The sequence below is a fragment of the Nuphar pumila genome, chromosome 11, assembly GCF_984573655.1.
Source record: "Nuphar pumila chromosome 11, dmNupPumi1.hap1.1, whole genome shotgun sequence".
Taxonomy (NCBI): domain Eukaryota; kingdom Viridiplantae; phylum Streptophyta; class Magnoliopsida; order Nymphaeales; family Nymphaeaceae; genus Nuphar; species Nuphar pumila.
In genome coordinates this window covers 13,939,865-13,961,660 of record NC_143259.1, presented here as the reverse complement: position 1 = coordinate 13,961,660, position 21,796 = coordinate 13,939,865, and the positions used below count along the sequence as shown (strand labels likewise).

Here is a 21,796-nt window from a genome sequence, read left to right as displayed (position 1 = left end):
ATTGCAATTTTATATTATATTACTAATAACTATTTTCAAGTTATCTATTATCTGGTTGTTAACTGATAGGTCCAATTTATGATACAAGGACACTCCAATTCAGTGGTGCCCTCTAGGGATGGCAGTGGACCGGGGGACAACTGGGCTCTGCCCTACCTTGCCCCGTTTGGACCGGGGATGAAGGGCATGAAACGGGGATGAAGGTTAAAATCTATCTCCGTGTGGGGACGGAGGCGGGGATGGACTTACCCTTTTCATCATCTCGCCCTATCCCCGCCCCGCCCCGTCCCGTCCCCAATCCTTTAACGGATGACTATAGACTAACGGGAAATGGGGCCCCGCCCCTGTTTGGACTAGGGATGGAGGACATGAAACGGGGATGGAGGTTAAAATCCATCCCCGTGCGAGGATGGAGGCTGGGATGAAGGTTTGGATTTTGAAATGGGGCGGGGTGGAGACCTTGTCCCCCACCTCCGCCCCGGTCCACTGCCATCCCTAGTGCCCTCCCTTCCCGGACCCAACCCGAACCAAACCCTATAGGGTCCAGGTATGGTGATAAACAAGAAGACCCGATTAAGACCCAGGTTTGGACTCGAAAGTCTGATTAATACATGAACTCAAGTATAATTTGTGAAATTTTATACCAGACTCGTACTCGACCTGAGTTCGATTAAGACCCACAAATTTTCAATATAAAAATGATAAAAAATATGGTTTTACCCGGAATGGTTACCCAAAAACCAGGTATCAATCTGGTTTCTCTTGGGTCTGAACCAAACCCGACCGGTTGACACGGTAAACAATTCAGATTCTTGGATTCGAGTAAGACATAGGCATTACCAAGTCCGACTTAACCAGGTTTGGTCAATGAATTTTCGGGTGCTGCAGTTGATGGGTTCCTTTCCCCTTTACATCAATTGTCCTGCTTGATGGGTCACCCTAATCTAGAGAGGATCCTGTCAAACACGGGACGAGATTAACAATCTCATCCAGCCTTTACAACCACAAGCCCCACCCCTATGACAGGATCAACTCTCACCCTAGTCTACTAGATTTACCCCCTTGAGGTGCTTTCCTTCCCTATAGGGATGGCGGGGGACAAGGTCTCCACCCCCGCCCCGTTTTAAAATCTGAACCTTTATCCTCACCTCCATCCCTGCATGGGGATGGATTTTAACCTCCACCCCCGCCTCCATTCCCGCTTCATGTCCTTCATCCCTGATCCAAACGGGGGCGGGGAGAGGCGGGACGGGGCCCGTTTCCCCTTAATATATAGTCATCCCTTAAAGGATTGGGGATGGGGCGGGGCGGAGCCCGTTGTCCCCCGGTCCACTGCCATCCCTACTTCCCTAGCAGCATTAGCCACACCTGTTCGTTATTGGGCCGAAATTGTTTGAATGTTTTAAAAATGTTGTTTTAATAAAAAAATATATTTGTAACATTAAATATAAAGAAATTTATTAATTATAAATTTAATTTGTTCGTGTCTTCGTGTCATATTTTCTAAAAACATGAGACACAAACCTGTAGCGCGCGTCCTCGTGTCATTGTGGCAGATTACCCTATACATAAAGAACGAGGGCATCAAGGTCCATGAGCGGAACGAGAGGGATCTGAGAGGAATCGAGAAAGGGAAAATATCTTTCCCCCTTTCTTCTTCTTCTTTCTCTCTTTCGCTCTCTTCCTTTCCTTCGAGTGAAGCAACCGAAGACTTTCCCTTCTAACCCTAACCCTCCTACGAGAGAGAGAGAGAGAGAGAGAGAGAGAGAGAGAGAGAGAGAGAGAGGAAAAAATTTCTCTCTGCAAAACCCCTCTCTCCCAGAAAACCATAACGGGGGAAGGTAACCCTAGGGTCGGCGTCGTCGCCGTTTCCCGGCGGAAACCCCATGGCGGCACTGAAGTACCTCGAATCGCAGAGCTCCGCTCAGCCGGAGCTGGCGGAATGGTACAATTCCCTCGCCGATTTGTACCAGAGGAAGCTCTGGCACCAACTCACCCTCAAGCTCGAGCAATTCGTCGCTCTCGCCGTCTTCCAGGTCCAACTGATCCCCCATTTATTCTTCCCCTCTTGTCGCCTACTTCTTCTGATACTATTAGCTAGCTCTGTGATTGTCTATTGTGCTCTCTCTCTCTCTATTGTTGAATTGGTTTTTCCTTTTCATAGATGCATACCAAGCGTTGTTTCCTTAATATCGTGATTGGGTGCACGTACTTATCCAGAAAACTTGGATAAGCTAGGATTTTCCGTCATGGATCATGACGCAATGCCCCAACTTCTCCAAGACTTTCGGATAAGTGGTGACATCCAAACAACCTCCTAATTGTTTAGGTTGAAGTATATGAACGGGTATATGATTGAGAAAAGAGGGAGTTATTGAGAAATTTCGTCATGCTGTGGGGGGACCAAGGAGATAACATGATCTGGTGCGGTGATCAGGGTGATTTCGTGCGTATTCTTATAACGGGGTCGTGATAACTAAATTTGAAAATGAAAACAGATAATTAGGATTTAGTTACAAACAGTGAGAATGCGATCCTTATAATTGACGGGGAAGCAAGGTCATTGAATTGGCTAATGCAATGTGGCTTGATGTGTTGGTGGTTGAAGCAGGTGCTGATTTAGATTATGATGTGGACAATGTTATGGCACAATAGGCTTGTCCTCCAATTTGCGTTGCTACTTCCCTTCCAAGATGATAGTTGGGTGATGGTGTATGATCTTGTTGCATTGTCGAGCAATCCCTCGAGCACAAAACCTTGGTGAATATATGTCAGCTCGCATAGTTGTTGATGTTGGCTGATGCATGAGATATTGGAGGTGTTACAAGGGACATGGCACCATAAACAGTGGCATTTTCTTAGATCTTTTAGGGACTGCACACGTGTGAGCTGTTTTCTGCTACACGAACGAGTCTATGATACTGTTGCAGTGGATGTCACGGGAGTGGTGGATTGCTTCTTCCTGCTTTAGCAGCCCATTCAACATAACTGTATGGGTCATTCACTGTGAATTGAAGTTGCAAGTCTAGGATTGTGTACTCTAGGTTATTTAGAGTGTGCCTGGCTATTATATATTCTATTGTGGAAGTTTCCACACAAACTGTCACAATCTATGCCGAAGAATTGTTGAATTTTGCAAGGATGAATTATCTGAGTTCTGAGAGCATCTGTGTGCAAAACTAGATCTTATTTGGTTGCAGATCTCCATAATTCTAATTGTAGTCCGGACCAAGTGTTCACCATTGCACTTGTTTGTCTTCTTGAATACATCCATTTTTTACTAAGATGCTGATACTGAGAGATCTAATTGGTGATCCATTCTATGGTGAGAGAGTTGTTGGGTCTTATTGGTGGTTTCGTATCAGCACATCCGGGTGGTTGGCCCTAGTAATATCCTGAGCACGTTGGTTGTTATCAGTTGCTGATGCTGCTAACATACATGGCAGTAGTCTTGTTATGATGTTAGATCTATAGTGACATGTTGGAGTCTGATTGGCCCAAATCGAGGTGCTAACTGAAAAATCTCATGTATAAGGCCCAGGCTCAGGCTCAGGCTTCTTGTTCCAAGAGATATAGGGTGATGTGCGGTTGAAACTTGATATTAGATGTTATTTATGTTAGAAGGCAGGTCCACAGTGGGGGAAGAAAATGAAGTGAGTGTGAAAATATCTCAAAAAGAGATAAAGTGTGCGATAAGCACAACACCACCAATGTGCACAAATGCACAAGAACACTTAGAACAAATGTACACAAAGGTACAATAAAGAAACTCAAATGCACAAAGGCATACAAAATATAAAGAATTTTATTGAGAAGCTTGGAGAACAAAAGCTCCAAGAAGTGAGTATTACAAAGGGGGAACTCCCCTATTTATAATGAGAAAGGAAGCCTTGGAGGGGATCCACTAGCTGTTGGAGCCCCTCCAACGGTTAGAATTCTAACCGTTGGAGAGGCTCAACAGCTAGTGTTGAGCCCTCCAAGTTGACTTTGAGTCAACACAAAAAAAGACAAAAAATGAAAAAGAAAAAAGAAAAAGAATAAAAGTGAAAAAGCAAAAAGAATTACAGCATATTCATAATTATGAATATGCGCAAAAGGTGAATGACTAAAATACCCTTCCGGGTTTTACAAGAAAAGAAAAGAAACAAAAAGAAACATACATATTTACATATATATATAAAGATAGATACATATACATATATACGTGATATATATATGTATATGTATCTCTCTTTATATATATATGTAAATATTTACATAAAGAGAGATACATTTTAACACCCTCCCTCAAACTTAGGGCACAATGACCGAAAGTTTGCTAAGGAGAAAGTTGAATCTTGGAGAGCAAAGCGCCTTGGTGAAGAAATCTGCCAACTGATATTCTGACGTTACATAAGGAAGGTCGATGACTTTTTGTAGATATGCCTCTCGGACATAATGACAGTCCATCTCAATATGCTTTGTCCGCTCATGAAACGTGTGATTCTTAGCAATATAGATTGCACTCTTATTATCACAACACAACTTTGTGGGTTCTTGAATTGGAATCCCCATGTCTTGCAACAACTGATGAATCCAGACAATCTCCATAGTTGTAGACGCCATGGCTCGATATTCTGCTTCGGTGGATGATAGAGACACCTTCTGTTGTTTCTTACATCTCCATGAGATCAGGGATTCACCTAAGAAAATGCAAAAGCCTGTAGTGGAGTGACGGTTATTTGGGTCACCTCCCCAATCAGAGTCAGTATATGCAATTAAATTCAACTCAGAAGAAGAGGAAAGGAAAACTCCCTTGTTTAAAGTTCCCTTTAAGTATCTGACAACTCGGAGAACGACACTCATATGAACGGATGTAGGAGCATGCTGAAATTGGCTTGCAGTATGCACGGCATGAGAGATGTCCGGCCTTGTGATGCTAAGATACATTAGAGATCCCACAAGTTGCCGGTAGGGGGTAGGATCCTCCAAAGGTTTCCCATCATCGATCTTCATTTTTGATCCCACAACTTCAGGGGTCTCACAGATTTTATCATCAGTAATACCTGATCTGTCAAGAATCTCACAGGCAAGTTTAGTTTGAGACAAAAAATAGCCTCTATGAGAGTAGGCTACCTCGATACCAAGAAAGTAAGTCAGATACCCCAGGTCTGACATTTCAAACCTTTCTTTTAAAGTGGTTTTAATGTTTCTGATGCCCTTTATGTCACTACCTGTTATCAACATATCATCAACATACAACAATAAAATTACAATTCCTGCATCAGACTTTTTGACAAACAGAGCAGTGTCAGTGTAGCATGAGGAAAAACCATTTTGAACCATTACATCATTAAATCTATCATACCAAGCCTTAGGGGCTTGTTTTAAACCATAAAGCGCTTTTTGCAAACGAAGGACTTTCCCCTTTGGTACGTTCATACCAGGAGGAGCATCCATGTAGACTTCTTCATTAAGATCCCCATTTAGAAATGCATTTTTAACATCCATTTGGTAAATATTCTATTTTTTAATAGATGCAATGGTGATCAAACACCTTACAGTAACCATTCGTGCAACAGGAGCAAAGGTTTCTTCGTAATCGATGCCGTATTCTTGACTATATCCTTTTGCGACAAGACGAGCTTTATATCTTTCGAGAGTGCCATCACTCTTGGTTTTGACTTTAAAAACCCATCTACATCCTATTGTTTTCTTTCCTTCTGGAAGACATTGAAAAACCCACGTTTTGGCTTTGTTGAGGGCTCTAAGTTCGTTGTCCATGGCATCCCTCCATTCAATAATTTCCTTAGCTTCTTTAAAATTTCTAGGTTCTTGATATGAGTGAATGGCACTAAGGCATGCCCTATGTTTTGGAGAAAAAGACTCATAGGATATAAATCTAGAAGGATTTTTCCTAGATCTTTCAGTTCTTCGAGAATTGTTGGAAGATTCACTAAGATCACTATATTTCTCTATTGCACTTCTAAAAGTGCCTTTATCTCTATGAGTATAGGTAATGGGTTCATTTATCATTTCTTCTTCATCATGAATGGTTTGAGGAATGCTTTCACTTATATCCTCATTCTCTTTTAATTCATCATCGCTAAAAAAATCTTCATTTCTAGATAATAGTTCAAACAAAAAAGAATAATCGGCATTATCTTCATGATTTTTGTGTTCTTCAAAACCACTTATGTTTTCTAAAAAGGTTACATTTCTTGAAACATATAGTTTATCATTTTTAATATCATAACATCTAAACCCTTTTTGAGTTTCCGAATATCCCAAAAAAGCACAAGGAATAGCTTTGGGAGATAATTTATCATTCTTATCGGTGAGAACAAAACATTTACAACCAAAAATTCTTAACCTATTGTAGTCGGTTCTTTTTTATACAAGATTTCATATGGAGATATTTGATTCAAGTTTTTGGATGGAAGTCGGTTGATGAGATAAACCGATGCAAGAGCCGCTTCGGCCCAAAATCTTTTTGGAATTTTTTGAGAAATTAGTAAAGTTCTTGTAGTTTCAATTATGTGTCTATGTTTACGTTCGGCCAACCCATTTTGTTGGGGAGTCTTGGGACAAGACCTTTGATGAACAATCCCATTATTTTCAATATAACTTTTGAAATCATTTGAGAGATATTCTCCCCCGGAATCGGTTCTAAAAATTCGTAACTTACTATTGAATTGATTTTGTATTAACATGTGAAAGATCTTGAAAGTAGAAAAAACCTCATGTTTATGTTTGAGGAAGTATATCCAACTATACCTTGAAAAATCATCCACATAAATAACATAATATGAAAAACCTCCCTTAGACACAACGGGTGCCGGTCCCCATACATCCGAATGCACAATTTCGAAAGGTTTGGTTGAAAACATAGTTCTTTGTCCAAAAGGTAAGCTTCTCATTTTACCAAGAATGCAATCATTACAATTGAAATTGTCTTTACATAAGGTTTTAGCAAAATGTAAATACGAAAGCTTGACAATATTTGGATGCCCAAAGCGTTTATGCCAAACATTTATATCCTTATGTTGGGCAACATTACAAAAAGAGGTTTTTGGAATTTGAAGAAACTCCATGAGATAAAGATCTCCCTTCCTAGAGCCTTCCCCAATCAACTTCCCGGACCGGCGATCCTGTATCCAACATTTATTTGATGAGAATTTGATATCACACCCATGATCCGATAGTTGAGAGACGGAAAGCAAATTTAAATTTAGTTTTGGTATAAATCTAACTTTTGGAATAAAAAAACCTTGTCTTTCAAAATCACCAATTCCTTTTATTTCAAGAGAAGCCCCATCCGCGGTGGAGACAAAAGAGGGTGACAAATTTTTTGAGTATTTAGAAAGTGAAAAAACATTTGGAGTCATATGAAAGGATGCACCCGAGTCTAAGAGCCAAAGAGTCTTACCGGGAGGAGAGAAGGTGGTCATGGCGGCTCCGGAAACGGATCCCTTGAGGAGTGGTTGAAGAGCTTCCATGATTTGATTGAGAGCCAAAGTAGCATGATTGGAAGTAGAAGGACCTTCCTCCTTGGTTGATTGGAAAGTAGTAGACATAGCCACCATCTTCTTCCATTTAGTGGATGTACGCAAGCTCAGGGACATTGACAGTTAAATCTCCTATTATTCTACTTTGGAACCAAGAATCCACCCTTCTCCCAAGAAGACTATTTCAGGTAGGGAGCGGTGTATGAGGTCATTTGTTTTTCCCTTGCTGCTGTGCCTTAATAGAGAATCCTGAGGGGAGAGGCTTTTAGATGGCTAGTGGATGTCCCCTATGCTTCTCCAAGGGGGAATCTTCTTTCCACCTTTTTAGCGAATGTATTTTTTTTCAGGAATCTCTAAGTTTGCATGATCAGATTGGGAAATTAATATTTTTGGGTTCGTGTCTCTATGTCAGGTTTTTATGGCCATTTGGTCTAGGCAAAAAGTGGTAAAGTGTTTCTAGTTTAGAAATGGTGAATGCTGGTCGGGTGGTTTACGTGGTTGGAAGTTAGAACCAAGGTTGTAAGTATCGTATAATTACCCGTATAGGTCATGCCCAAATTAAGATACTTATCGTAGCGTAAAAACTTGTAATTTTTTAATAAAAATAAAATAAAAATCCAAAAAACTATGCAAAATCAGAAACAACTAGCGAAAATTCTAAAAAAAATCATAACACATGAAACAATGATGAATTGCACCAAACACAACCATAAAATTACATATGAAACATTTATGTCTCTATGAGCTGCATAAGACATCATCAAACCATAGTGACAAATATCGTGAGATTTATGAAAATCTCGCGATAATCTTGTGAGATTTATGAAAATCTCGCGAGAAATTGCTTGAAAGTTTAAAACGGCAATTTCTCACGAGATTTTCAAAATATCGCGAGATTTATGAAAAAAACATAAATACCGCGATTTAAACGCGATATTTACATTTTAAATGGATATTTATCCCAAAAAAATCATGTATTTTTATTTTTAAATAATTTTTATTAATATTTTCTTATAAAAAATAAATTTTATAATTTATAATTTATTTTTTTATTGCAGAGATTTTGCTGAAAAAAACACGAGATTTATGAAAATTTTTCAATTTCCCCCGAGTTTTTGAAAAATGAGAAATTGCCGATAAAAATGTTTGTCACTATGCATCAAACATCAACTATCTCACAAGAACAATACAAAATATAAAATATCTTGCAATTAAGAACATGCCACAAGACAAGACTCATACTTTCATATTACATAAACAAAAATATTATGGCAATAGTTGCACTCGATTGGAGTGATTTATGCTTAGGTAAACTTTGTGTAAGATTCAATAAACAATTTTATTTCGCTATATTATTCTTTGAGTATTGGGAAATTGCAGAGAACAAAAGCAATAAGTACATTTCAGATGTAGCCTCTTGTTTTTACATGAAATTATTGATGATATGTGCTATGCATGTACAATTATATTGAAAACATGATACACTCACACACACACACATATATCATAGTAACCGATATCGCCAATATTTTGACAATATGCTGATATTATGGGTATTTCAAGGTCAGCTGTTATTTTCCCGAGATTTTCAAAATATCCCCAGAACCTAAAATACCACAATATTTTCTTGAGATTTTCAAAAAACAATTTTTAATATTTTAAGTATCTTTTTTTTTCATTCATATTTTACAGAAAAATACTATAAACCTATTATTTTGTTATCTTTTTTATTATTCATTATAGTTTTCCAAATTTTAAAACTTCTGATATTTTCCCAAGTTTTTTCCAAGAAAAAACTTGATGGGAATGATGTTGGTGACTATAATATCTATATATGTATATATATATATATATATATATGTATATGTATATATATATTCTGATGTTTTTATGTAAAACTAGAGATGGTATTGGATATTTTTATGTGATATTAGAGGTAGTATTGAATTTCTATAAGTAATTTGATTGTCTTCCCAATTTCTATGTGCAGTTTATTTTTTTGGTTCTTTTCTTGGTGCTTTTATTATGCTAAATAACTTTAAATATTATGGTGTCATGAGCTTTCTTTGAACTCATATTTGGTGGACTTTGCTTTGTCATTCTTCAGGCTGGTGATCGACTCATTCAATTGTATCACAATTTCATCACCGACTTTGAGACAAAAATTAATCTGCTCAAACTTGCACACTTTGCTGTAATAGTTTCACGTCAGTATACGGAAAGAGAAGCTGCAATTAGCTATCTTGAAGGAGTAATTGAAAAGCTCCGTGACACCAGGGAAATGAGGATAAAGGAACCAATTCTATATGTAAGGATGCAGATAGCTGCATTCAAGTTTGAACAAGGGGATCAGAAAGAGTGCAAGAAGCTTCTTGATGAAGGAAAAAACGCTTTGGACAGCATGACTGATATTGATCCTTCAGTTTATGCTAGCTATCATTGGATTTCATCTCAATATCACAAATCTCGCCAGGAGTTTGCAGAGTTTTATAAAAGTGCCCTTCTTTATTTAGCATACACCACTGTAGAAACTCTGTCAAAACCATTCAAGCTGGTATTGCAATCTCTCTCTCTCTCTCACACACACACACACACATTGTGTGCATGCATGCATGTTCTTAAACAAGAGAGCTTGTAGATTACGCTGAGTGTGATACTGTTTGTGGATTAAAGTAGCCATACATGTATTATGTTGTGACGGATTTTTATTTATTTATTTATTTCTTGCAAATGGATTCTGTAGCACTGATAACTGTATTGTTATTGGTTAGTCTCACAAACAAAAAAAACAAGCATTTTCATTTAACAGTCAATTACATGTACATACACAGTCACATGCATATTTGAAAATAATTACACGAACTGAAAGTATTCACATGTACGATTTTTATATAAACAAACTAACAAAATTGACATATACAATTTTTATATACAGTCAATTAATTGCAAAAAAAGTCCAGTCATTAAGAATAAGAAGAAGAAGAAAGAGGGAAGAAAAAGAAGGATGGAATAAGAAGGAGAAGAAGAAGAAGGAGAAGGAGAAGAAGGAGAAAGAGAAGGAGAACGAAAGAAGAAGAAGAAAAGGAAGGAGGGAAGAAGAAGAAGGGAACAAGAAAAAAAAAGATAGGAAGAAGAAGCAAAAGAAGAAAAAAAAGAAGAAAGAAAAGGAGAGAGAGAGAGAGTTCCCTAACCCGTCGGGCGTCCCCCCTTTTCTTGTTTATACTTACTCAATTTGGGTCAAACGGGGGCTTTGACCCTCATTTGATCCATCAATTTGAGGTGTGCGCCTCAGCCTGAGGTGCACGCCTCGGGCCTTTTGCGCTATACACGCGTGCCTCAAGGCACAAAGGGCCTCGCCTTGAGGTGAGGCACGCTTTTTTGTGCCTTGAGGCGCGTTTTTAATAACACTGCTAGATTCACATGATTAGCAGGAAAGAAAGTTTCTTATCACTATTCTTACAGTGTGAATTCTATGAGTTTATACTTTATATAAGTATAGTTTGTTTTTGTGCATGGTGTCAGTCAAGATTTTAGAGGTGTCTTTCTCAAGGCATGAGGTGTATTCCTTGAGCCTTCAGGCAAAGATGGAGCTAACGTTCCTTGAGTCACTTATTGAGGCTTATATATGAACAGGCATATCATCACCTGGGGCAGATGCCTCCCCAATTTCCGTTAAAGCCTAGGTTTCTACCTGAATGAGGTCCATGTGTCAGTTGAGGACCACAACTTGGCACTACGTCTCATCAAGAAGCTGGTAGTTATTGCAATGAATAGGTCACTCCAGTGAATTTTCTTTTTAGACCTATTGTTTTTTTTGTTCACTGCCTCATTTTGGTATAGATTACCAGTGGGTAAAACCATTTTACAGTTAGGAGTTTGAGGTCTCACCATTGTCTTCTTTGATGCCTTTGATTTGTTGCTGACTACTTGTGTGATTAGAAAGTTTTAATTACTATCTGCTGGATGGCTATGTTGACAAATGCACATCCACATACAAACAATGGTTTAGTGGTGCCGCATTGACAAGGCTGCCCTCGATTCCTGGAACATATGGTTGTTTTGAATTCCCTAAGGTCCTCTATGTCTGTCTAGATGTGGGCCGTTGGATTTCTTCCATTCTTTCCTACTGAGAACTAGTTGCTTATTACATGATCTGTTTGTTCACTTTGTCATTCTTTATGCATCTTTCCGAGTTTTATTGCTGTTTTGCGGGGAAAAGTGAGCTTCTGTTTGCCAGCATGTATGTGTTCTTTGAGTGCTTTTCTCTCGGTCACGAAGGTGTCTTTTGCTTCATGTATGATTTATATCTCGTCTAGTGGATAATATTTCTGATTCTTTTATCACTAAAATTTAAATTTTTTAATGTCTCAACGGGAACACTGCTTTGCTACTGATTCTCTTTTGAAATATGCTATGCCTTCAGTGATTTTTCGTATCTTGCAGGACTTGGCTTTTGATCTCTCCCTTGCTGCATTGTTGGGCGACAACATCTATAACTTCGGAGAGCTTCTTTCACATCCAATTGTAAGATAAATTGAATAATTGTTTTTAGTTCTTTTTATTTACCTATTAGTGGTCTTGCTTCAATGGTGGCTCATTTTCTGTCTTCTGTTTGGATCATTGAAACTCAGTTTGAACTCGTGTAAAATAATTGTCTGGATTAGGTATCATTAGATGATTGTGGCTATCCTATCTGGCTCATTGGATCCTGCAACCTGCTAATTGCATGTTTGTGATTAAATCATTTTGCACACAGTTGCTGTATGTATCTGCATGGTAATCCTTATGTTTCTATGTGCTGCGTCTTTTGATCACATCGAATGAGGCTTTTCCTTTTTAGTTATTTTTGTAAGCAATAAATAGTTTACTTTATAGCTAATTGTTTTGCTATTATTGTTGATAAGTGTTTCTTAACATTCCTTCATATTTATAAATGCCGTTCAATGAGAGCTGTTATGAAAGTTGAGTCTGTCTTTTTGTGGTCCTAGGGTTCATTTTCCAGTGGTCCAATACTTGTAGTATTGTTAGCTTTGATAGGTCTGGTGTTTTCCTGGCACATTTTGTTTTCTTCTAAAATACTACTGCAGATAACTCTCATTTGGTGAATAATTTTGGATGTTTTTTGAATTGCTGGAGATGCTGGATTAGTTACTGTATCAGTACCTGTAACTTTCATCATCACCGACATTGTTATATGGCTGATCACCACCATATTGAATATTTGAAGTTGCCAAGCGCTTAGTTTCAATGCCCTAGTTCCTAATCGAACAATTACTTGTATGTTAATCTGATTTGAGAGCAATGTGTACTTTGTAATTTTTTTTCCTACTGGAAACGACGACCATTTTCTAAACCTACTACTGCTAAATGTTTCTTTTTCTTTTTCTAGGTAGTGTTGCTTCTTAATGTCTCTAGTATCTTCATTTATATTTGATTTCCAATTATTGTAAATGTTGATAACAAGATGAGCATCTTATCAGAAACCTTTGGCCTGTGTACAACTGGATTTGTTTGCTTCTGAAATCTGCATGCACTTTTTAAAATTGTTTGTTATAACAAATACATGTTATTGTTGAATTCTGATTGTGTTATCAGAACTCATGGAATTCGCCACTGAATTAGTGGGAAAAACTAACCTTCCAATTTCTATTTGAGGGTAAGCCTGTGAAAACATGACACATTTTGCTGATATATTGTCAGACTGAGTAGCTTTGCATCTTCCAATTCACCCTGCATGTAAGATACCTGATCATCTCGGCCACCAATTTGTTGAAGCGATGCAAATAATGTTCATAAAAAGGTTTTTGTTTCTTTTGTTTAAGGGTCTGTCTAGTCATTTAGTTACTCTAGTAGTCATGTTTGCTTACTCTGCAATTGTGCAAATTTCTCCTGAAATTTTATCTTCAGTTGTATCTGTTGATGGAACAAATCTCAGCCTTGCAAAGCACGTTCTTAGACTGTTTAATAAAGAGTTTTTGTAAAGCCCGTGAAAAAAAAAAAATCGCGTCCGACTCGTGTCAGACACGTGCCCGGCACGTGTCGGACACGAGTCAGGGTCTGACCCCTGTGTCGGGCCCGGATCCGGGCCGGACCCGAGCTCAACCCGGACCCGGGTTCTCGAACTCTCGAGAACCTGCGTCTTTTAAAAAGACGCAGGTGTCTCGGGCGAGGGGTAAAACCCTCACCCCTTCTCTCTCTCCTCTGCTCCGATCTCCCGCCCCTCACGCTGCCGCCGGCGATCAGAGACGCCGGCGAGTGATTCCGTCCGGCAGCCTCCCTGACGATCGACGATCCTCCCTGCGGCCTCCCGACGGTGCGAGCACTCCCCTCTTCGCCTCCCCTTTGAGTTCCGGCGACCCAGTGGCCTTCGAGCGCCGGCGACCTTCGACAGTCGGCAGCCTCAACATCCCCCTTGTTCTGCTCCCTGTGCCGGCCACCGACGGCCTTTTAGCTCTGGCAGAACCCCCCCTTTTCGTTCCCTGTGTCGTGGGAGCCGCCGATGACCCCCCTAGCGCCGGTATCCTGTAAGCACGACCACCACCTCTTCGCCTCTCACCCTTCGAGCGAGGGTTCGTCGCCATCGGTCACCCCTCTGCTTTTCCTCCCTGCAGTCGCCGAGTGCCGGCGACTCGCCGCCGGTCGCCGCTCGTCCCCTCCTTGTCTGGCCATCGGTGGTGCCAGGGACCCCGTGTGCCGGTGACAACCTTCCGACTTCGGCAACACCACCCTCCGTTCGGTGACCTCAGTCGACGCCAGCCTCCGACGGCCCCGTTTGCTGCGATTTTTCGGAGGTATAACCCTCACCTTTGTTCTCCTTTGTGCAGGGTGGATCGACAGGGGGGCTGAGCCCCCTGTCGTCACCACTTGTTGGCAGGGGGTTAAAACCCCCCTGCCTCCCTATTTGCTGATGGTCGACAGGGGGTTGAGTCCCCTGTCGTTGACCCTTCTTGGCAGGGGGTTCCGCCCCCTGTCACTCTTTCTTTGTTCTCGGTAGGGGGCGCCCCCCCCTACCTTTGTGATTGTTTCCCGGTAGGGGGCGAGTCCCCCTGCCCTCCGTTGCTTCTCGGTGGGGGGATCGGTCCCCTGCCTCTTTTGCTTTGTCGGCAGGGGGCTCGGCTTCCCCCTGCCATCCTTGTTGTGCTGGTAGGGGGTTCCGTCCCCCTGCCATTTGTTTTGTTGATAGGGGGTCCCTCCCCCCTGTTCCTTTTTGTGTTTGCTTGCAGGGGGCGAGCCCCCCTCATTTGTTTTCTGGCAGGGGGCGAGCCCCCCTGCTCCCTTGTTGTTTCTGGTAGGGGGAGAGGCTCCTCCCCTGCCTTCTGTTTTTTCCTCAGCAGGAGTTGAAGCCCCCTGCTCTCCTGTTGTTTCCCCTGCAGGGGGCGGAGTCCCCCTGCACCCTCTGTTGCTCTTCGGCAGGGGGTTCTGTCCCCCTGCCTCCTGCATCATGCCAGCAGGGGGCGAAGCCCCCCCTGCTTCCCTGTGTGCATCTTTGTTCTCTGGCAAGGGGCTTTGCCCCCTTGCCTTGTTCTTGCTGCCGGCAGGGGGGCTGCGCCCCTGTCTCGTGTTCTGACAGGGGGTGTCCCCCCCCCCCCCCTGCCTTGTTGTGGCAGGGAGCTTCTGCTCCCTCCCCTGCCTTTCTTTGTGCTGGCAGACAGGGAGCTCCTGCTCCCTGCCTCTACAGGTTTTGCCAAGCAGGGCTGAGGCCCCTGCCTCTGGCACCCTTGTCTGCAGGATGCAGAGTTTATGCATCTGCCTCCTTCCGGCAAGGAGGCCTTGCTGCCTTGTGTTGCTTGTTTATTTCGGCATATGCTAACTATCTAAGCTCTCCAGGTTGAACGGAGGATCTAGCTCGCCCTCTGTGGCTCGAGCTCTTGTTTGCCTACGCTGCATGCGTACGAGGAACCGCAACCCCTTAAGGTAGGGGATTCTTGCGTGAAAGGACAATGAACTGATAAATGCTAAAATAAGAAAGATAATTAAAAGAGGATGATATATGTATACGTATAATATATATACGTATGTCTTTACCTTCAAGGACGCGGTTTCGCGATCCTTGTCCTCTTTACTTTCTTGCACTTTCCTTTCTGTCGCCGCCGCGCTATATGTGCCTAGGCTTTTCATTCCTGTCTTTACATTCCATGTCTTTTAACTCAAGGGCGCGGTTTCGCGATCCTTGTCCTCTCTACTTTCTCGCACTTTACTTTCTTGCTGCCCCGCGCTTTGCGCCTTGGCATTTACTTGCTTATGCTTGCCTTGTTCTCCAGGATGCCTGGTCCTTCTTTACGTTCTTGCACTTTACTTCTTGTTTTTACTTGTTGCCCTGCGCTTTATGCGCCATGGCTTTGCTTCTGCTTTACTCTTCGTATTTTACTTTCCTGTGCTATCGTGCTTGCTCTTGCACTTACCTTTTGTATGTATTCGTCTTTACCTTGATGCTGCGCTTCGTGCATATGCCTTGTTCGTGCATGTATCCTATCTTTGTCGCATGCTCCTTTTCTTACTTGCGCTTATTGATCTATCGAGGTGTAACCCCATGCCTCGTGAGTCGTCCTTTACACTCGCGTGGTCAATATAGGATCTCTTACCTCACGAGTTGCTTACGTGTTTGTCTGCTTGTGCGTTACGATGATCGAGGTATGATCTCATACCTCGTGTGGAGCTTTAGCGTTCTACCCTCGCGGTACGGTTTCGCCCATTGAGTCTTGTCCCTCGTTTTGCCTTTGTATTAGTATGTGCATGCGTTTGCCTCTTGTCAGCTTGCACTCCCTGCGTGCAACTTCGAATGCATAGTGTATATCGTTTCACTTGGCTTACAAGCCACGGCACGCACTTATGCACTTCAGTTCTCAAAAGACATCGTCTTAGGTGCGATCCTATTTTCAGGAATGTATAGCTTGTAAAGTGATAGCGGCCAGATCTCCCAAATCGGTGCATTCGGGATAGGTGTGTTACAACCTTAGTTCACCTATTCGATTTGACTCAGATAGCCTGGTTTAGAAGCCTATGCACGAGTAGGGGCGGGAATCCTGGCGAGGTACTTGCGCCATCGCTAGATCGACGCTACCTCACCTTTGATGCGAGACCTAGTTTCTAGGCTTTCTGGTTCAACCATGATTGTGGTGCCTTCCTTCGTGAAGGAATTGTTGGATCTTTTACGAAGGATCCATGTCCCTCCTCTTGTAGTTGTACCCTTAGTCACATACGATATGTTTGGGCTACGAGAGCAGAACGAGTAAGCGTGTATTGACACATTAAGCTAACCCTGTTATGTTGCTTTCGCCTAATAGGCGGGTTGCTCGCAATTGTCTAAAGGACCCGAGCACGATCAGTTGGAACTGGAATGAGTTCACTGCGGGTTTCTATAAAGTAGAAGCTTTGGGATTTCCTGCGAGAGATCCATACCCCTTTTATCGTGGTTGTACTTTTGAACAGGTACGTTGCGTACTACGATGAGTAGGATGAGAGGCCTATGTCTGCCTCGAACATGCAATGACATGTGTTTGAGATCACAAGGGTGATGTTTCTACCCTCACTGAGGATTGACCCCCTTTTCATTGTGATTGTATATGTGAATAGTTACGATGCGTACTGCTGTGAGTAAGATGTGAATTGTGTGCTTGTCTCGAACGCGCAATGACGCGTATAACTCACCTAAATAATAATCATGCGCCTTCACAGGCAAGATGCTCGATTGGGTTGAAAGACCAGAGCATGAGAATGGGACGGCGGTTAAGAAACCCTCCGTCGCGCTCATTCGGAACGGTTCATCAAGAGAGAGGATGGATGATACAAAACTCCGATGGACAGTCATATATGGCAATCTCGGGCAAAGATCCGACCTTCCCCAGTCATCGGAGGTTAGGGGAAATCCTTCGGGCTACTTCTGCAGAAGTACGGATGCGCATCCATTGGGCCTTTGTTTGCCTTTGGGGATTTACTCTCTTGGTCACAGACCGTCCCCTTAGGAAGCGGACTCAGTCAGTCATTCGGGGTATAATAAAATACATAGCATAATGGACCCCCGAATCGATCTCGGTTGTTTCTACGTTTTGCCTTGTGCATACCCACAATGGCCTGCTCAGTAATGAGACAAGATATAACTTATACACATGATCTTGAGATATGCATATTGTGACGTGCATTGCTTGCTTGCTTGTTAGCTCGGTAGTTAGGTACGCTACTCGTTGAGCTAGGTACGCCTGTTGAGGCGTTACCCTTGTTGGTTAAACTGCTTACGCAGTTCTGTGCTTGGTGATAACTAGCTTCTCGTACTAGTTGATTGCTTATCCTGTGTAGCTTACAAATTGCTTGTGATGCAATAGCTTGTGCCTCACGATCAATGTAGCTGCTGGCCGATAGGCTGAACCATATAATGGTACTTGTATTTATTTCGAATGTTGTTATGAATACCTGTCTTTTGCATTTTCTTTTGCTTGGCTGGTGGATAGAGTTAGTTACTCTTCACCCATTATATTTGTGAGATTGCTATAGTGGTCTGTTCAAGCACTCTGATCCTTCCTACTCTTTTACGTAGCTGTCTGCTTTGCTAGAGCTTTGCTTACTCCACAACACATTTGGTTAGATCTGCTAGTCTTGCTTGTTTCTGTTTGAGCTAGCGTTTATCTTACTTATTGCAGCTTCTGCTCTTTCTTGTCCTTTGCACCCCTACTAGTCTGTTGTGTGACTGATCCATTTCCATGGGCAGGTGGTGAACAGGTTGAGACAGCTTGCGATGGCATGATGACGCGATGCACTCAAGGCAATGCCCTCTCCTGACGTTGCGCTCCTGGGGACTCTTTTGATAGACCTGGTACAAGGTTTCTTAGAAAACATCTCTTTTGATTAGAACTCTGGATTTCTAAAACTGTATTACCAAAATGTGGTTCTTCTTTTCATTTCAATAAAATATATATTTGAATTGTAAGTCGGTTTGTAAAAAGGGAAATCTGCTTTTTGGTTGTAATGTGCCCAAGGTCTAGGGACTTGTTGTTTTGAACCTGATCTTCCGCTGAACTTCTGTTTTAAACTCTGATAAATAATTGATTTCAAAGCCTTCAACCTTTTTCATAAAAAGGTTTCAATTCCCCGATTTTGGGGCGTTATAGTTTTTGTTTCAAGTTTCTTTCCTGTTAACAAGACTGTTGAAGTTGTTTGTTGTTGATGGAACAAATCTCAGCCTTGGAAAGCACATTCTTAGACTGTTTGATAAGGAGTTATTGTTTCAAGTTTCTTTCCTGTTAACAAGATTGTCATGGTTGTTTGTTTGGTCCACAAAAGTTGTCGCTGGCTTGCTCCCTGACGCTGTTTGTGCTTGAGTGGATCCTTGGTGACATTCTAGAGTACTTGGCTGTAACATCTTTTCTAGTAGATGATGTTTCCTTGGCTGTGCATTGAATGTGATAGTTGGAGTGGTAGAGTTGCACTATCTTTAAACAAGGGATCTTGGGGTCATATCCAACTGGTGCCCATCCCCCATATTGGCTAAAATTAAGAAAAGTGTTTTTTTTACTGGAGTGGAGGTGGGGTATTTTGTGGCGTTTCCTTGGTTTCCTTACTTTCAAATGCCTAATGATGAAATACTTGGCTTGAGTTTTTTTTTTGCTCCATCTGTTACTGGTATCGAAATATCTTATACTAAATGTTATTCCATTGATTCCTGTTGGATTGGTTGATAATGTTACATGCACGGCCAACAAAGTGTCTGCTAACATGCTGCATGCATATTATGCTGATTAGTTATCTTATGATGTGTTTCCTAAATCTGTGACCGTTCAAGGTTGCAATGTTTCTCATAAGTTCATCTCCGTTTTATTTTCTTGTCAAAAGAATTTGATGCATTTTCCGAGCTTCTGTTGTTTTCTGCAGATAAAAAGTCTTCTTGGGACAAATGTGGAGTGGCTTTACTACATCTTACAGGCATTCAACACTGGTGATTTGGTTCGTTACCAAGAACTTTGTCGTGTCCATGCAGCTGCTCTTAATGCACAGCCTGCACTGGTAGCAAATGAAAAAAAGTTGCTTGAGAAAATTAACATTCTTTGCCTAATGGAGATCATCTTCAGGTTAATATCTGCTTTGCCACTTGTTCTTTTAGAGAAATCATTTTTCTTTAGTTATTGTTTGGATGTCCTTTTTTGGTGAAGCTCAATGTAACCCCTCTGTTTATAGAATTCAATTGTTTCATCTATTGATCAATTATGTTCATATTTGTCATTGTGCTTGACAGTCGTCCTTCAGATGATAGAACCATCCCCTTAAGTGTTATAGCTCAGCGAACTAGGCTTTCCATAGAAGACGTGGAGTACCTACTTATGAAGAGTCTATCTGTAAGTTATTAAACTTATCTTGATCATGACTATCTTGATCAAGACTCTTCATTATTCGGTTATGCCTCTTATCTTTATCAAAAGCAGCCACAATTTGCTTATATATTAATAAGTTTTTATTTTTATTTTTTTTCATTTTGAAGCTTAAAATCGCAACAGCATTGTGCATTATTTTTCACTCTTGGTCTTGATCATGGTCTCGGTCTCTTTATTTAGGTTGTTTGGATTCAAGGAATTTAGTAGAGTTGGAATCTAATTTCACTGAATTATGTAAAAAAGAGGAATTTTGTGGTATTGGATTTCAATTTTACCTCCCTAATACAAGCATAATTTTAAGATGCATTTGCATGTTTCTTTATGCTTGTGTTTTGTTTAATCCTTAGTTCCTTTTTGACATTCAGAATACGAAACTCCTAGATTATGTCACTTGGCTAAGTGTTGAAAGTGCATGGTGGATCATAGTATAACCCTTTTGTTTTTGGCTTGTAGTATGTTAATATTGTGGATGGTTATGTTTTTTCTCTTATTATTAAGTTGTTTAACTTCCATATGATTGAGCTGATTCGTGCATGTGTGTGCATACACATTCTTGTTGGGAGAACTTTTTTGACTTTCATTGATATATTGTTGGTTTTAGTGGAACAATCGGTAGAGTAACTGCGAGAACATTCTTAATGTCATTCCCCAGAATCTTGTCATGATAATTTGGTCAAAAGGATGCCGTTTGAGCTAAATGGGGTGACAAGGTGTTTCATGGATGAGCAGAAATGTTGCAAACAGGCACCATCATTGTTGTGTTATTGTAGCGGTAGTATTAGTAGCGGTTATTATTGGGAAATGTATTGTGTTAAAGTGCCAAACTCCAAATTCCAGGCTTCTTGGCCCATATCCTCTCAAAAATTGGAAACTGGAGGAGCAGATTCGGTTTTAGCTTTTCTCTCCCTTTGGGGGAGAGGCGATGTCTTGTTTTTTATAGCAAATTTCTTTCATTTCTCCAAAAAAAAAACAGGGGGGGTTGTCTTGTGCAGGATCTTATAAATCATTGTTTTCCACCTGGCCAACCTATGCTATAATTTTGATGCAACACACACACACACACACACACACACACACACGCATGGGCAGAAGGCAAAAGCTAGTGGATTGATGGTTGGATATTTTTGTCCATACTATTGGTGGTTGTCATCTTTTTATTTATAAAGGTCATATTTTATGCAGTACGCATCATGCTCAGCGTGCAGCTCCACTACTGCTGACCATCCATATTGGCATTTCTTGAGATGGACATTGCATCCGTCTGGAGAAATGCCAAGATCGATGGCTGTCTTGTAGGTCGTTGCATATAATGTTTGGTTGCTTACTGGTAATTATACTGCTCTTGATTTGTGTGGATCTTTTGACATTGAGGGAAAAAATTGCTACAGGTTCATCTAATTGAAGGCATCATAGACCAAGTTGAAGGGACTGCTCACGTTTCTTGGGTGCAACCACGAGTTCTAGGTATACCTCAGATCAAAGCACTTCGGGATCGACTGGGTGGTTGGTTGGACAAGGTCCACACTGCTTTGTTATCTGTAGAAGCCGAAACCTCTGATCTAGCGGCATCATGAACCTAAGCATCTGCCTTTTTTTCTTTTTTCTCCTTTGTAACTATCTAGGTCTTTGGATCTAAAAGTTAGGGAAGGAACTTGGTTCAGATCCAGAGCTTTCTTTGTTTCGTTTTTGTTTTGTTTCCAGTCTTGCTTAAATTTTTGTGGGGTGGGAGTGGGAGGTGCACCTTTCCTACTTGCTGCTACTTGACAGGTCTGTATTTTTTAATTCTTATGAATGTTTTATGTGTTTCCATGGATAGAAATCATCAGAGACCATGTGAGAAATTGACACTAAACGACTGGTTGAATTCTGAAAAGCGCTCTCAAATTTTTTTTTTTAAAATTTAATGAAAAATTTCACAATAATAATGAGTCACAAGTGCATTAGGATAGT

The 21,796-nt window shown here is 41.1% G+C and overlaps 1 protein-coding gene across 1 annotated transcript; it reads left to right on the top strand.

Annotated features, from left to right (window-relative positions):
- The first annotated feature begins 1,594 nt into the window (after positions 1-1,594).
- On the top strand, positions 1,595-21,719 carry LOC149822047 (26S proteasome non-ATPase regulatory subunit 13 homolog B-like). Its single transcript, XM_089980993.1, has 6 exons — positions 1,595-2,036; positions 9,595-10,041; positions 11,931-12,011; positions 19,350-19,546; positions 19,711-19,810; positions 21,235-21,719. Exons 1-6 carry the CDS (start codon positions 1,887-1,889, stop codon positions 21,418-21,420), a joined length of 1,161 nt encoding a protein of 386 aa, XP_089837119.1. The 5' UTR covers positions 1,595-1,886; the 3' UTR covers positions 21,421-21,719.
- Positions 21,720-21,796: the final 77 nt, after the last annotated feature.